The sequence below is a fragment of the Schistocerca serialis genome, chromosome 4 (genome assembly GCF_023864345.2).
Source record: "Schistocerca serialis cubense isolate TAMUIC-IGC-003099 chromosome 4, iqSchSeri2.2, whole genome shotgun sequence".
Taxonomy (NCBI): domain Eukaryota; kingdom Metazoa; phylum Arthropoda; class Insecta; order Orthoptera; family Acrididae; genus Schistocerca; species Schistocerca serialis.
Window position 1 is genome coordinate 307,045,311 of NC_064641.1, and position 17,310 is coordinate 307,062,620.

The following is a 17,310-nucleotide window of genomic DNA, read 5'->3' on the forward strand; positions in this document are numbered from 1 at the left end:
GGAGGAAGTGTGATTGTTTGGGTAGCCATATCACTGTATTCTGCTGGTCCCATCAATACTCTCAAAGGCCCGTTACAGCAAACAATTATGTGAACATTTTAGTTGATCAAGTGCATCCAATGATTCAAATGTTATTTCCCAACAATGCACCCATTCATACAGCCAGGACAGTACAATCATGGTATGAGGAACATGCAACTGAACTGCAGCATCTTCCATGGCCAGCACAGTCCTTGAACTTGAACATTATTGAATGTTGCGGGGCAGTATTGGAGTGCAAACTCCAGAGCATATTTCTGCCTCCCTCGTTACTACAGGAGTTAGAAGAGGTTCTGATCAAAGACTGGCATAACATTCCTCTGGAGACTATAAATCATTATATGCCAGTATTCCAAGAAGAATCACAGCTGTATTATGGGCAAATGAGGGTCCAGCCCCTTATTAATAAACCATTCCCAAGTAAGTAAATGTGTTCACATTATTTTGCTTATCCCCTGTACACCTCCTTCCCATTCTGGGTCCTTATATAATAATTAAAGAAGAGAAGCTATTGAAGATAACCACAGGAGCCTAAGCTGCCTAATGTGCTAACACTTGCATATTTAGTTTGGTTTTATTGCCTCTTGCTTCTTCATTATAGGGGTTATCTCATTAAGTGCAACTGTGGATGGCTGCACTACCTTCCTGGAAAACTGTACATAATTTGTGAGTAGATTTCAATCTTAAATTTCTTCTCAGCTTCTAAACAAGATCCATCTATGTATTAGATGTACATCTGTGTCACTGACATGAAGAATAATGTAGATGGCTTATTTTTTTACTTTTGTGAAAATTACCAAGACATGTTTCAAATCATGTAAAAGTTTGAAACTAAACCAATATAATTTTGAGGAAGCATAGTAGAAGAATACTTCCCTTATCTTACAAATATTCTCATACATCTGGAATTCAGATTTTATCATGCCACACATATGAATGAGTGAGCCTTTGCTAAAATGTGTGAACAGGATACTTGCAAAGCCTTTACATTGGTCCTTTTAATACGATATTAATTTCAGAATGACAGAAATGCCAATAAGTTCCCAGCTTACTCCAATGATATAAAAATGTGTGTTCAACATACAAAATTTCAAGTCTTAATTCTTTGTTATTTATCAGTCGAAATTTTGCACAAAAAGGAAGTTTAAATAAAAGTGGAAATGAAAGCAATAATACCGTAGTTATAACAATAGTAAATAATCTTTAATTTAACGCTTGAGAACATCAATAAATGTTTCTCGGGGAAGACCAATATTAGCAACCATTTTCATTTTCTTCTTGCCTTCAGCTTGTCTTCTCAGTAACTTCATTCTTCTAGTGACATCACCACCATACTGCAAAAAATACCATCAGTTGATCAAAAATTAATTTTATTTTTGAGATTATACAGAAGTCTATTTCATTGCTCTGTTAGTTATTTTAGTTTTCCTTGGGGGTCTGTAACAATGTACTGTGGAATAAGTTGCAAAAGAACAGAGAACCACATTTATTGAATTTTTTTAATGTGATAGAGAACTTGCTAATGTCTCTTCGGCATCAATTCAAGGTCTGTAACTATGTGAGGTTAGGACACTGGACTTAGCATTTTGGAGTGGGATTCAGATATGCATCTGGGCATTAAAATTTTCGTTTCTCTTGGTTCCCATAAACTGATTAAGGCTAACATGAGACTGCTTCACTTAAAAAGTAGACTGTCACTTTCCTTCCCCCACCTTTGCTTGTGCTCGGTCTAATGGATTCATTAATGATGGGATTTAAACCCATAATTTTCCTTCCATTCGTTTCACTATGATTCATATAAAATCAAAGACATTTATCTCTAACGGTAAAGATAGCTGTTGTTGTGGTGGTCTTCAGTCCTGAGACTGGTTAGATGCAGCTCTCCATGCTACTCTATCTTGTGCAACCTTCTTCATCTCCCAGTACCTACTGCAGCTTACACCGTTCTGAATCTGCTTAGCGTATTCATTTCTTGGTTTCCCTCTACAATTTTTACCCTCCACGCTGCCCTCCAATACTAAATTGGTGATCCCTTGATGCCTCCGAACATGTCCTACCAACCGATCCCTTCTTCTAGTCAAGTTGTGCCACAAACTCCTCTTCTCCCCAATTCTATTCAATACCTCGTCATTAGTCATGTGATCTACCCATCTAATCTTCAGCATTCTTCTGTAGCACCACATGTTGAAAGCTTCTATTCTCTTCTTGTCCAAACTATTTATCGTCCATGTTTCACTTCCATACGTGGCTACACTCCATACAAATACTTTCAGAAACGACTTCCTGACATTTAAATCTATATTCGATGTTAACAAATTTCTCTTCTTCAGAAACGCTTTCCTTGCCATTGCCAGTCTGCATTTTATATCCTCTCTACTTCGACCATCATCAGGTATTTTGCTCCCCAAATAGAAAAACTTCTTTACTACTTTAAGTGTCTCATTTCCTAATCTTATTCCCTCAGCATCACCTGACTTAATTCGACTACATTCCATTATCATCGCCCCTTCTTTTGTTGATGCTCATCTTATACCCTCCTTTCAAGACACTGTCCATTCTGTTCAACTGCTCTTCCAAGTCCTTTGCTGTCTCTGACAGAATTACAATGTCATCGGCAAACCTCAAAGTTTTTATTTCTTCTCCATGGATTTTAATGCCTACTCCGAACTTTTCTTTTGTTTCCTTTACTGCTTGCTCAATATACAGATTGAATAGCATCGGGGAGAGGCTACAACCCTGTCTCCCAACGACTGCTTCCCTTTCATGTCCCTCGACTCTTATAACTGCCATCTGGTTTCTGCACAAATTGTAAATAGCCTTCCGCTCCCTGTATTTTACCCCTGCCACCTTTAGAATTTGAAAGAGAATATTCCCGTCAACATTGTCAAAAGTGACACCTATTCTGTTTGTTTTGATCTAGGGGAAAAACATCTGTCTGATGTAGTGCCAGTTTTGCTGTGATTGGTGATCATAACAACATATAGGGCCATTTCTTCCCGGGGTCCAAGTGACCTGTCCTTTTTAACCTAACTTGATGTATTCCTTTTCCATCCCTGAGGAAGGAATTAACAGTTCTGACAGTTTTCCATTTATGGGCAGTACTAAAAATTTTGCCTCTTGCAGGTAAGTACTGACCAGCAATTCTGTATCATAATTTTCAACACAGTAAAAGTGACCAGTAAACCACTAGTAATAATAAAAATACTGAAAACTTCAAAAATTTTCTTGAAAAATTATGAACCATGGATGAAGGGCTACAGGCAAATTTTATGTTCCTAGATTTTCAGAAAGCATTTGACATGATGCCCCCACTTAAGTATGTTAATGAAGATCCACGCATAAGGAACAGGTTCCCAGATGTGCAAGTGGCTCAAAGACTTCTTAATTAACAATATTCAGTATGTTGTCCTTGATTGTGAGTTTTCATCAGAGACAAAGGTAGGCAGGAGTGACTGAGAGAGGTGTGATAATTGCTCTTGTTCTTCATATGCACAAGTGACTTGGTGAATAGGGGGAGCAGCAATCTGCAACTGTTTGCTGATGATGCTCCTGCAGTATATGGGAAAGTATCAGTGTTGAATGACTGTAGAATAATACGGGATGAATTAAACAGAATTTCTATTTGGTCTGATGGATGGCAGCTAGCTCTAAATGTAGAACAGTTAATGCATATTAGGAAAAATAAAAAAAATGCTGCAATGTTCAGATGCTGTCACAGTCACGTCAGTTAAATATCTAGGTGTAACACTACAAAGCAATATGAAATGTGGTAGTACGGCCGGAGAATAGTTGCCTTCAGTATATTGCGAGAATTTTGGGAGACAACAGACACAACACTAGTATAACAGCAGCACTAGTTCCACCCATTCTTGAGTACTACTCACTCGTTTGGAATTCCCATGAGGTCGGATTAAAGGAGCATATCAAAATTTTAGAGGTGTGCTGCTAGATTTGTTGCCAGTAGCTTCACTCAAAATGCAAGTTTTATGAGGATGTTTGTGAACTCGAGTGGGAATCCCTGTAGGGATAATTATGTTTCTTTCATGAAATACTACTGAGAAAATTTAGGGAACTAGCATGTGAAAGTGACTACAGAACATTTCTACTGCCGTCAACACACATTTTGTGTAAGGACCATGTTGTAACCTGTTGTGACCGTGACCGTTTCAGTCACAGGGTGGCCAAGAAAGCATGGCGGGATCAAACGGAGAGCGGCCCGCAAACAAACAAACAAACGGAAAGGATGGACACGAAACGATGACGGACAATGGAGAGAGACCTTACGACGACAACATGCAAGAAGCAACGGAGTGACAGAGACAATCAAACGAATTCAAGACGTGCACTAGTAATGAAAACAAAGAACGATAAACACGCTGTCTGTTGTCGAGGCGATGTGTCGAGACTCACGCAACGATTAGACTCGCTGGCTGAGCGAGAGGCAGGCGCTTAAATACTCTATCGGGGGTGAGTTATTGGCCGCTGGAACCACGTGTTCCACTGTGACACCCTCACACTAAATGTGGGCCAGGACACGCACACCGCCACAGCTTACAGTGCGATGGTGCAGAGACCTCTAGGAGTCTTCGACGTCCATGACGTCTGGCGGGGATTCAAATTCCGCTGTGCGCGGTACCAGAGACTATGAAAATAAGATAACGGAAATTAAGGCCCATACAGAAGAGCCATATAGAAAGTTATGAGTGAAACAGAAAAGGAAATGACTAGTAGTGATTCAAGATTCAATCTGGCATGCACCATAAGACGGATTGCACAGTACGTACATAGATGAAGATGGGTACTCTAGTACACGTGACTACAGCCAGTAACTTCTGAAGTATTTGTTTACTCACAGAATTTTCTTACCTTTTAAGGCTCATCTTCAGATGGAGCTTACTGAAGAATCATCTTTGTAGCTTGATGCTGTGCACTGGCTCTGTTACGGAAGATAATTTATCACATGTGTTATTAGAGCAAAGTATTTCCTATCACCTCATAACAGAGCCAGTACACAGCATCAAACAATGAAAATAAAAATGATTCTTCTGTATGTCACATCTGAGTATGAGCCTGAAAAGGCAAGAAAACCAGTCTCTGTGAATCAGTTAATATTTCAAAAGATGCAGTTTTTGTATTCTTGAAAATTGTTTGCATAACTGAAGTGGATTACTGGTGCAATAAATGCTTCAAGGGTTCAACAACAGGGAGAGTGCTGTTTGAAACTATTTGGAAGATTAAAACCGTGTGCCAGACTGGCAGTTGATCCTGAAATCGTGCCTTTTATGGGCAATGCTCTTGCACCAACTGAGATATTCGGGCATGACCCTCGACCCACCTTGCCACTTCATTTCTGACAAAATGAAAGATTCATTCTGGAAACAACCCTCTAGGCTGTGATTACGCCACTGCTCTGCAATATTATTTCTTTGGAGAGTGCTAGGCTTGCTAGGTGTGCAGGAGAACTTCTGTGAAGTTTGGAAAGTAGCAGAGAGGAACTGTTAGAATCTGTGAGGACAGATTGAAAGTCATTCCTGTATAGTTTAGTTTGTAATGAGCATTATCCATGACAGGCACCATTCTAGGTCTGAGTCCAGGAGTGGCACACACTTTTAATCTGCTGGGTATTTTAAACTTAAGGCTATTGTTAATGTATGTCAGTTATATTGCTAAGTTTGAAAAGCTGTAAATTATCACATTATGCAATTAACTGTTTGTCCTTAAGCTGTCTCCTGTACATTCAATCAACGATTTACACTCATACTTGATGACAGAAAAATTGTGAGTCTAGTTTTGTAAAACTGAAAAACTTAAGAAAAGGTGAAGATTGAAAGAAATAAATATAGAGGTCAGCAACAAAAAGAATAATTTTAATTTTATCCGTAGTTAGATGGAAGGGAGGTTGCAGATATATTTCAACAATTTAAGGGAGTAATATTTCTCAAGCACAGTTATAATATTAATCACATGAAAATTGACACATCTTCAAATACGCACCATCACAAGAATCACAATACACTCTCAAATAAAGGTACAAATGGCTCATAGATAACTACTGTGCACATGTTGTGTATGTGTTGTAATCTGATTCAAGAATGATGGTGGGTGGTGCAGGTCGAGGCATGGATGGGGACTGCAGTGTTGCCAGTTCCAAGCAATAGTTCCAAGATGCGAAGACACGTACTTTTCACTTGAAGGAAGTGTGTAGCCTGCAAAATTTGTCTCTAACTTTTGCAGAATTTGTCAGCTGGTACACCATCAGCAGTGACAGCTTGGAACAAATGGAATAAAAATCCACTAAATAACTTCCTAAAATCATATTTAATGCTCGCACTGGCTAAGACATTCACAGCAAAGAACTCAAAAACACTACTGAACACTTAATGACTGTCGGAATATGCATGATGTAGGTCTGCAGAACAAGCTCATATTTGACCGCCATCATTTGTGACTTAAACTATAGTCTCAGTATATAGGATGACCATGGAAATAAGCTGTTGGAAGCTGTGAAAATTACTTTTGACCAAACATGCTCACAATTCAATATACATGGTAGTCAATAAAAGAACTGCCAAGGCATGTAAATACAGATAACTTCATACCAAAAATTTTGCCCTTTTTTTTAAAAAAAAAAAACATTCTCTTTTTATTGATGTTAAACTAATGTCAGATAATTGTTGATTTCATAAAAACAAAGTGTGTATACAAAAATAGTTGTCTGTTCAGCCTCAACAACTGAGTACTGCCATTTCATTGATGACACACTTGATGGATTATTAAATCAACAACAAACAGATGAGATAAAGTAATATATTTCATATATGAGAGACTCTTATGAAGCAATTATCTTAGTAACTTATATAATGGCTGGCATATTTTATAAGACAGCAATTACAAAACCAAAAGTTTCATGTATTGCAAAAAATGGAAAGTGTTGTAATCAATATAGTTATACAATGATTTCTTTGGTGCTATAAAACATTTTCTACACACATTAACTAGGTCTTTTATTGAGTTTTTAAGCACTAGAATACTAGAAGGCAGTCTCATTCTAGCACTGAGGGCTAGGTTTTGTTGAAATAGTTACCCATTATCTTCCAACAAGAAGGTCAACTATATCTCACCAAGATCAAACTGTGTATGGGAAGTCACATATACTAACCAGCTTAGCAGTGACATCTTTTCTGTAGGGTTTTAGAGTTTCTCGTGCAACAATCTTCCCTCCAACACATGCTTGAATGGCTATCTGAAAATCAGAGTGTGATATAATCTTTAAGAAATAGTTAATATTTAAAATAAAAACAAATATCTGTTCACTTCCATCAGACTGTAAATTGTGTTACACAGTGGAAAGATCTAAATAATTTTATCTCATTAAGTGTGAGGTCAAATATACTGGACTGCATTTATGGTTAAATACCTTTCTCGCAAGAGAAATGTGAGAAAGGGATTCTGTTAGCAATTCGTTGCTAACACTGCCTAACAGAAGGGTGTGCTGGAAAGTAATGCTCTGAAATTTCTATGTGAAAACTCTTATAGCTTTTTAAATAAAACAAACATTATTAACAATGTACATCTTTATTCATCATGTCCACATATTTAACTCTCAAAATAGTCACCCTTGCGACAAACACTTTTCTCCTGAGAGGCCAATCTGCTGACACTGACAACCTCACCTGTATTTGCACTGCTTCATCACTGTCAAACTGAAGTCCTCAAAGATATTCTTTAAGTTTTGGAAACAGATGCAAATCATACAGGGCTAAGATGAGACTGTATGGAGGATGGACAATGACAGTGAACCCAAGGCGTCGGATTGTTGCAAATGTTGCAGTGCTCATGTGTGGTCTGGCATTATCAAGCTGAAGGAGCAGGTTCTCAATTTGTGAATGAAATCTTTGAATTTGAAACTCGATTACAGCACGCTGTTTCTCATGCACTGACACAATTACATTACACACCACCATATTACAAGCTACAATTCAGAGCCTTCTAGCAACAGAGGGCTGCAAATAAGTAAGCATGAAGAATAAAGTTGTCGAATATTAATAATGTTTGCTTTATTTAAAAAGTTTTAAGAGTACTCACATAAAAAATTCGAAGGCATTACAATACTTTTCACCCTTATACAGACATGAGACCTGTTCAAAAAATTCTGAACTTTTGTAATTTCGTACCAATGGTGTATTGGAGCAAAATTCCTGCACATGCCTGTGTTTAATGTGTAACTGCCACAAGTTCCACTGTTGTATGTCTGCTGGTTATTGTTCAGTGCGGTACTCAGTAGAATGTTGTGTCACACAGTTTGCAAATTTCAAAATGGCAGAGTTATAGGAGCAATGAAGACTGACTGTCCGAGAGAGAGAGAGAGAGAGAGAGAGAGAGAGAGAGAGCAGAATAATTTAACATTTCAGTTGGATCACGTCATGAAATCCTGACACATCTTGGAATGCATTGTGTTGCCACTAAGTTGTCCCACGGCTCACGAGTCAAGACCAGAAAGCTCTTCGCCTCAAAATCTGTGAAGAGTTTTTGGATCACCCATATGAGAATGAGACATTGCTTAAGTGAATTGTAACTGGTGATGAGATGTGGGTTTATGGACATGATGTTGAGACAAAGGTTCAGTCCTTACAATGGGCAGGGAAAGGTTCTCTAAGACCAAAAGAGTTTGTCAGGTCAAGTCAAATGTCAAAGCCATACTAATAGTCTTCTTTGACTTTGGATTAGTTCATCATGAATACATACCACATGAACAAACTGTTAATCAACGGTACTATTGGGATGTGTTGCGATGCCTGCGCAAAAATGTGAGAAGGAAACAGCCTGAAATTTGGCAAGACATTTCAGGGCTCTTGCATCACAATAACGCACCTACACATTCATCTCTGTTGGTGCATGACTATTGCACAGAAAAAGCAAATCACTGTGCTGTCTCATCCTCTGTACTCTCCAGACCTGTCCCCTGCGTACTTTATTCTATTTCAAAAGTTGAAAACCCCATTGAAAGGACGAAGAATTGCAAAGATAGATGGGATAAAAGAAAATTCAAAGAAGGTGCTTTATGCGATCCAGCATAAGGCATACCAAGACTGCTTCCAGAAGTGGAAACGGCGTTTGGAGCAGAATATCAATTGTGGAGGAGCGTATTTTGAAGGAGACCATGCACACTAAGTCAAAGGTAAGCACAGAAAAATTCTGGACAAGTCCCAGCATTTTTTGAACACACCTCGTATATGTATTAACTTTAATTATCAGATTACATTTGACAAAAATACATCACATGCTTCGGTAACTAGTTATTATGGGTGCAAGGAGTCTACCTCACCCTGTTGGTAGTCTTTCAGAGGTAGGAGGGGCAAAATAAATATTTAGGCCACTTTGCTCATGTTAGGTGGGAAATGGAATCATAAAGGCTGGAGAAACAACTATAATAAATATCTGGTAGTACTGAAGACAAAAAGAGTCCACTGCATTAAAAATAAAACTGAATCTACAGCAAATGCCTTTGTGGAGGTAAACTATTTCTCCTTTCTAGAATGGAGATGCGCAGGAGAAGTGCGAATAACATTAATGTTCAAGAAGCTGGAACATGACTGTTCGGAAGTCTGAATATAATAGAAATATTGGAAAATTTGAAGAGAGAGGTGAGTAGACTGAAGTTAGACTATAGGGATTAGTGACATGAAATATAAGGAGATCAAAGGCTTACAGTCTAGCAGTTTTTATAGTAACAACATCAGAATCTGTGAACAATGCACCATCTTTAACAGGCAGGCCCCAGGGATATTACTCCTGGAGCTGAATGATGACTGATTATAACATCTCTTTTAGGTCTGGAGGTAATGACTGGTTCACTTTGCCACATGAGTTTATTTGGAAAAGCACAGTTCTTCTAATGACCTTTGTGGTCATTTTAAGGTAGGTTCCTAGGGGTAATTAAGGGTTTTAAGGTGTCTCCATGTGTGTTGGTGCATGTTTTGGTGGATTCCAATGGCTGTTTCAGAGTCTCTTTTCTAAGGGGGTGAAAAGTGCTGGTATGGTGAAGGGCAGCAAGTCATCTCCACTGTGACCTTTTGCCAACATTTTCATTTGCTTCATCATGTGTCTGTCCAACAGTGATGTGGACACCACTTAGGATATCTGTTGACAAATTGGTGAAATGTTCGCTTTGATAGACGTGAGAAGCTATAGGCAGATTTTGTCCTTTATTTGGAGCCTGTACTACATATGTCTAACCATACCTCACATTATTATATAAAAGGAAAGTAGCTACTCACCATATGTTGAGTCACAGATAGGCACAATGTAAAGACTGTCACAAATAAGCTTTCAGCCAGCAAGGCCTTTGTCAAAAATACACAGAACTGCAGTCTCTGGCAACTGCAGAGACTGCAGTCATGTGTGTGTGAGTTGCATTTGTGTGTGTGTGTGTGTGTGTGTGTGTGTCATCCATTTTTGATGAAGGCCTTACTGGTCCAAAGCTTATTTGTGACAGTCTTTTTGTTGTGCCTAGCTGCAACTCAGCATCTTCGACATATGGTGAGTAGTAACTTTCCTTTTCTTAATATTGTTACATTCCATTGTCTGATTTAATCATATCTCATTTTATAAATATGTCACAGTAATCAAAGAAAACATATCATTTCATTTTAATGTGAAGGAGATAATATATGATGTACGCAAGTTTGATGAGGTCCACCAAATGGAAAGTTCTCTCCTCATCACTCTGACCCAATAATAAGTTTGCTTAAACCAAACATCATATTAACAAACCAATGGCCAAGAGGATAATGTGTTGCCCAAACGTGGCTCCAATATGAGAGAGGATGAATGAATGTTCAATGCCTCTTCAAAATAGGAGTTCCTTGTGCACCGAATCACCTGCACAGGAGTACTCAAAACTGAATTGTATGTAGGAAAAGCCTAAGCAAGAGCCAGGATGCTGTACAACATTTTACTGTACTGACAAATGGGTGATACAGTGAAGGTACTTGGTAAAGGAAGGAATTTCAGTCCAAAAGTATCATCAAATGTAAATTAACCTAGTCTGTGGAGGACATTGCAGCTTTGCTCCCTTGAGAACTGGCAGATGAGATTTTCCATGAAACCTGTAAGTTACTTATCCAACTGCCTACAATAAAGATCACTGTCTCCAACAAACAATGAGTGGCACGTGGCAAGTTGCAGCAGGGCAAGATGATTCTGCTAGATGACATGGGCAACCCAGTGGTCCTAATGCCATTTGTGGGCTACAACAAGATATTTTTGAACTGCCAAAGGATACCGACTGCAGACATATAGATGCTAACTCTACCAAAAGTTCAAAAACAGATCATTCCCCTCATAGACGACCAAACTGGGTTACAGAAAGAACTTTATGAGTATCACAAACCTGCCAGCTGAAGATGAAAGCTGATGCATCAAGAATGACAATAACATTTGTTTATATCAGTGTCTGTCAACATCAACAGTAAAGAACTCAGTCGCTTTCCACAAATGGAAACCTGGGACTTATCTCACTGTCTATGACTGTCAAGGTGGACAAAAATTCTTAATCCAGTGGCAGCAAGGCCTCTCACTGAGGAACACACAAGACAGGATCTTGCTTCTTTCAGTACATCACACAGGAAATGAAATCTGAAGTAAAGGCTCTAAGCATGTATTCACACATACAGGGTGTCTCAGGAGGAATGGTCAACATTCAAGGATACAATAGGACTGACCACTGAAGCAAAAAAAGTCTAGTAAACATGGGCTCTAAGATGCACTGCTGAAGAGCTATGAGCATGTCTTCATCTTCAAATCTATGACACACATCTCTTATCTTTTACTGTAAAGTATTTGTTTTCCACATTTTGAGAGGCGGTCAGTATGAGCCAGAGCAGAGGAGAGATGTCCAGTGAACAAGGGTTCTAAAGTGCCTACCTTAAGAGCTGTGAGCACTTGTTCATCTTTGCTACTGTGAAACGTATCTCTTCTATCAAACAAGTGTTCACAGCTCTCAAGATATGCAGGTTAGAGCCCATGTTTATTAGACATTTTTTTTCCTTGTTTTTATCCATACTACCACTTCCAAAATATGGAAGCAAAGAGCTTGCAGTAGAAGAGATCTGTTCCACAGTATCAAAGATGAAGTAGTGCATATAGCTCTTAAGGTATGCATTTTAGAGCCCATATTTATTAGACTTTTTGCTTTAAATGATCATTCTTGTCATACCCCTGAATAACAACCATTCCTCCTGGGACACCCTGTATGTGGTGTACAAAACAGGAACACCCATGTTGCTGTAACATGCATGTTGGACCTGCTGAATCATTAAAAACAACTAATCACAAAATTTTACTGTCAAGGTGGACATATCTGAAGAATGATGCATCAAACAGCCTTGTTGTTGTTGTGTTCTTCAGTCCTGAGACTAGTTAGATGCAGCTCTCCATGTTACTCTATCCTGTGCAAGCTTCTTCATCTCCAAGTACTTACTGCAACCTACATCCTTCTGAATCTGCTTAGTGTATTTATCTCTTGGTCTCCCTCTATGATTTCTGCCCTCCAATGCTTAATTTGTGATCCCTTGATGCCTCATAACATGTCCTACCAACCGGTTCCTTCTTCTTGTCAAGTTGTGCCACAAACTCCTCTTCTCCCCAATTCTATTCAATACCTCCTCATTAGTTATGTGATCCACCCATCTAATCTTCAACATTCTTCTGTAGCACCACATGTCCAAACTATTTATCGTCCATGTTTCACTTCCATATGTGGCTACACTCCATACAAATACTTTCAGAAAAGACTTCCTGACGTTTAAATCTATATTCGATGTTAACAAATTTCTCTTCTTCAGAAACGCTTTCCTTGCCATTGCCAGTCTACATTTTATATCCTCTCTACTTCGACCATCATCGGGTATTTTGCTCCCCAAATAGAAAAACTCCGTTACTACTTTAAGTGTCTCATTTCCTAATCTAATTCCCTCAGCATCACCTGACTTAATTCGACTATATTCCATTATCGTCGCCCCTTTTGCTTTTGTTGATGTTCATCTTATACCCTCCTTTGAAGACACTGTCCATTCCGTTCAACTGCTCTTCCAAGTCCTTTGCTGTCTCTGACAGAATTACAATGTCATCGGCAAACCTCAAAGTTTTTATTTCTTCTCCATGGATTTTAATACCTACTCCGAATTTTTCTTTTGTTTCCTTTACTGCCTGCTCAATATACAGATTGAATAACATCGGGGAGAGGCTACAACCCTGTCTCACTCCCTTCCCAACCACTGCTTCCCTTTCATGCCCCTCGTCTCTTATAACTGCCATCTGGTTCCTGTACATATTGTAAATAGCCTTTCGCTCCCTGTTATTTTACCCCTGCCACCTGCAGAATTTGAAAGAGAGTATTCCAGTCAACATTGTCAAAAGCTTTCTCTAAGTCTACAAATGCTAGAAACATAGGTTTGCCTTTCCTTAATCTTTCTTCTAAGATAAGTCGTAAGGTCAGTTTTGCCTCATGTGTTCCAACATTTCTATGGAATCCAAACTGATCTTCTCCGAGGTCGGCTTCTACCAGTTTTTCCATTCATCTGTAAAGAATTTGTGTTAGTATTTTGCAGCTGTGACTTATTAAACTGATAGTTCGGTAATTTTCACATCTGTCAACACCTGCTTTCTTTGGGATTGGAATTATTATATTCTTCTTGAAGTCTGAAGGTATTTCACCTGTCTCATACATCTTGCTCACCAGATGGCAGAGTTTTGTCAGGACTGGCTCTCCCAAGGCCATCAGTAGTTCTAATGGATGTTGTCTACTCCCGGGGCCTTGTTTCAACTCAGATCTTTCAGTGCTCTGTCAAACTCTTCACGCAGTATCGTATCTCCTGTTTCAAACAGCCTTATCAAAATAAAAAATAAGCTTATTTATGGTTCGATCAAACAGCTGCTTGCCTTGTCACAGATGATTCAGCACTGTAGTAAAAAACAAGCCATTCATTTTTTATAGAATTGGTTCAATAAAATTAAGGCAGCACAAAGTAGGCAGCAATGATCAATCATGTCAGCTGAAGAAATGAGACACTTCACTAAAGAGTTGTGTTAAATATTGTTATACAAAGAAACACTCTATTACACTGAACCATTTAAATCTGTGAATTTTAGGAGATGGAGGAAAGTTGGCAGTCTTTCTCTGTCAAAGAAGTGCACAGGGACTCACTTCATTCTGCAGGAAAAGAAGATGGATGTATTGGTTTGTACGGAATTTTTATTACCAGAATTTCACAAATTTTATTGAGAATTTATGACATCTGCTAATATTAGGGAAGTCTACTATCATACTTATCAAAAATGATTAAGCAACAAGATAACTGTTTCTTAGTGGGGATCAACAATGTCTCAGCATCTTGTGCATCATTAATTCTAATTCTGTCAATTCAAACTATCTGGAAGCAAGTAGTTGGGTCTAGCACATGTGTGTCACCTGTAGCAAAATTTCTTTGATAGTTCACAATACATTTCACTGTTTTATATTTTTCTGTAACTTGTATGTTAAGAAAAAGAAGAAACAATATTAAAAGAATGCTATGTAATGTATAAAACAAGCCAAAATCCATACAATAGTTGCCGGTTCATCAATGTTAGGTGAGTTAAATACAAGTTGTCTTGCAACTCTCTCATCTTCATGCCAAATAAAGGCAGAAAGCGAAACTGAACAGCATTGTAAGAAATAATATAAAATATTAATTTTATTCATTTGCCACATCTTATCTCAATAATTTGTATTACCATAGTCCATCAACTTTTCAAATTCAATTTTCTGAGAATGTCATTTTTGGATTTAAAACATTTTAAGCTCCAAACACAAGTATATCATGATCAGTAATGGTACTATAACCCTCCTTTGGGGTATGCCTGAAGCAACTTTTATGCCTAACGATTTATGTCTGTCAAGAATGTATATGCTTCAATCAAATCACAGAGTATGAGTACATCCAATATTGCTTAATCTTATACTCTGTTCATCAGGTAACTGGATAACATTGTATTGAACATTTCCCCGAAGTCAATGGACATAAAAAGACATCTGGATACTATCTACTATCTTCTGGATCTTTCATTATCAATTCTCTGTTTCACCAACATTCTTCTGCACACTTGCTGGCACAGTTACACCTGTGATTACCCATTTCTTTTATATTAACATACTCAACTTTTTATTTTCATATTTTTTCCATTTATCAATGTATTTGTCTCTGTTGTAACAATTCTCTTCTGTAGTGATTTTCCTCCCTGAAGCATATTCACCCTCACCTTAACTGCATATGCCTGTTATTTTCCCTTGTCTTAACCATTAGACAAAGTTGGTGTTTTTTAGATTTGTGTCACATATACCTTAGTGAATCTCAAGAATATTCCACATATTTTGAAATTTTCCTTGGTGAGAACTGTGTGTGATCTGCAAACTTGCTGATTGAATTTCATAAGATGCATGGACTGTCTGTTCTTGAAATGCAACTTTATACCAGTTAAATGACATAAATATATGGTTTACCTGTATCATCTGTCTTGGAATAATCTCTTTCAATTTTTCGCACATTTTGCGTCCACAACTTACTGCTTTGGATATATGTACAATCGTACTGAGTTCATCCACGGCAACACCATTAAGCATTATTGTAAGCTGGAAAAAAAAAAAAAAAAAAAAAAAAAAGGTAATAGCACAGTTATTGTCATCAATTTTTAAAGTGACTGAATTTCTATTATTTATCATGATTGTGACATCTATTAACAACAAATACTACCATTCATCTGATTACACCACACACACGAGAGCTGCACAGTTTGTGGCATAATTTTCCACATGTAGTGATACTTATCTGTGTGTGTGTGTGTCTTACACAGAAATGTCATCAACTTGACCCCATATTTTAACGAAGGGGGAGGGAAAACACATTTGCAAGACATCAGCCCCAGCAATCAATCCTGCATGAGATTTCATGCCATTATTCTGATAGTACACAGTCATGACCTTCTGGAACTACAGCATTTAAACTTATAAGTGCACTGGTTGTTTGTCACTTGCTCCATCCCAGTGTAGCTGCCTAATGGCTGAGCATGAAGTACTTTACAGCAGAATGACAACCAAAGCCCTATTATTTGTGGGACGGTGAAGGCTAGGGAAGAAGAGGGTGGAGGTGGACACATTTGCCCAATGTGTTTTCGAAATCCTGTTCGAGAACAAGTTATTCTGCACAAAAAATAATATGTAATGTTAACCTCACACACTTATATATTTGGTATTATTTTAATAATCTGTTCGTATTGATATTCTACAGCTATATATATGTCTCAAAATCAATTTGAATAAAACTAAGCAACTAAAGAATTATTATGGAATGTAATTGAATTATTATGGAATGTAATTAATGATTTTTGATTTACAATTTAATTGTGCCAATCACATTGAAGAATAGTGCATTTCCTGCAAATGTACTTCATTTTAAGAGTGCCAGGTTTAAAATTCAAAGAAAAAACACAAAACAGCAATGTTAATAATTAAAGAATACTATGCTACTTCTTGAAGGACACACTCGTTCATTTCCATTTAAACTGCATTTGTGAATTGCAACATAAAAATGTTCAAAGGAAAGAGATCACTGGCACCAGCTACAGTATACAGAGTATAAGAAACCACACACTTTGACACCACAAACAAAACATGTTACCAATGTCAAAGCAGTATTTCACAAATCTCTCACTCACTCTCATGTATAATACTTCGTGCTCAGGCATTGGGTGGTTACAGAAAGGTGGAGCAAATGATAAACAACCATTGCACTCATAAGTTTAAAAGCTGTACTTTGAGCATAACTGCTTATTGTTAGAATTACAGCCCAAATTTTCACATGAGATTGCCTGCTGGGGCTGATATCTTGCAAGTGTGCTTCGTCCTCATTAAAATATAAGGTTAAGTTGGTGATGTTTCTGTATTAGAAGAAAATTTCCTCTATCATGTGAAATTTTAATTTAGTAATTGAAAAAATTAACGTTAACAACTGCTTGGTTTTATGAATATCCAATAGAAACTTTTATGAACCTAAGGGCAATATCATCAGAATGGAATTACATACTGGAACCAAACATAGTCACATTAAAATAAATTTTTTATTGAAAATTGTCGGTGTCCAGGATCATGAGGTACCACAGCCATTGTCAGTATCAACTGAGCCAGATTAAAACCCAACGTTAGAATAACACACAAATGCAAGCTAGACGTACCAT

General features: G+C 37.8%; 2 protein-coding genes across 5 annotated transcripts in view; both read right to left on the minus strand.

Annotated features, from left to right (window-relative positions):
• Nucleotides 1-1,127: 1,127 nt before the first annotated feature.
• LOC126473989 (translation factor GUF1 homolog, mitochondrial) overlaps nucleotides 1,128-17,310 on the minus strand; it is a 125,448-nt gene continuing 109,265 nt past the window's right edge. For 2 of the 4 annotated variants that reach the window (XM_050101378.1, XM_050101375.1), the window contains 3 exons: nucleotides 15,581-15,709; nucleotides 7,199-7,282; nucleotides 1,128-1,373 (listed from right to left, as the gene is read on the minus strand). In XM_050101378.1, the coding sequence (XP_049957335.1) occupies nucleotides 1,248-1,373; nucleotides 7,199-7,282; nucleotides 15,581-15,709 (339 nt within the window). In that variant the 3' untranslated portion in view covers nucleotides 1,128-1,247. The remainder of the gene's footprint in view (nucleotides 1,374-7,198; nucleotides 7,283-15,580; nucleotides 15,710-17,310) is intronic. The other 2 variants (XM_050101377.1, XM_050101376.1) reach the window with 2 other exon arrangements.
• On the minus strand, nucleotides 1,382-13,240 carry LOC126473992 (uncharacterized). Its single transcript, XM_050101381.1, has 2 exons — nucleotides 13,178-13,240; nucleotides 1,382-2,659 (listed from the first exon to the last, which is right to left on the minus strand). Exon 2 carries the CDS (start codon nucleotides 2,538-2,540, stop codon nucleotides 1,893-1,895), a length of 648 nt encoding a protein of 215 aa, XP_049957338.1. The 5' UTR covers nucleotides 2,541-2,659; nucleotides 13,178-13,240; the 3' UTR covers nucleotides 1,382-1,892.

Excerpts from the sequence above, each read along its gene's own strand:
- LOC126473992 (XM_050101381.1), bottom strand. The coding sequence starts at position 2,540 with ATGATAATGGAATGTAGTCGAATTAAGTCAGGTGATGCTGAGGGAATA.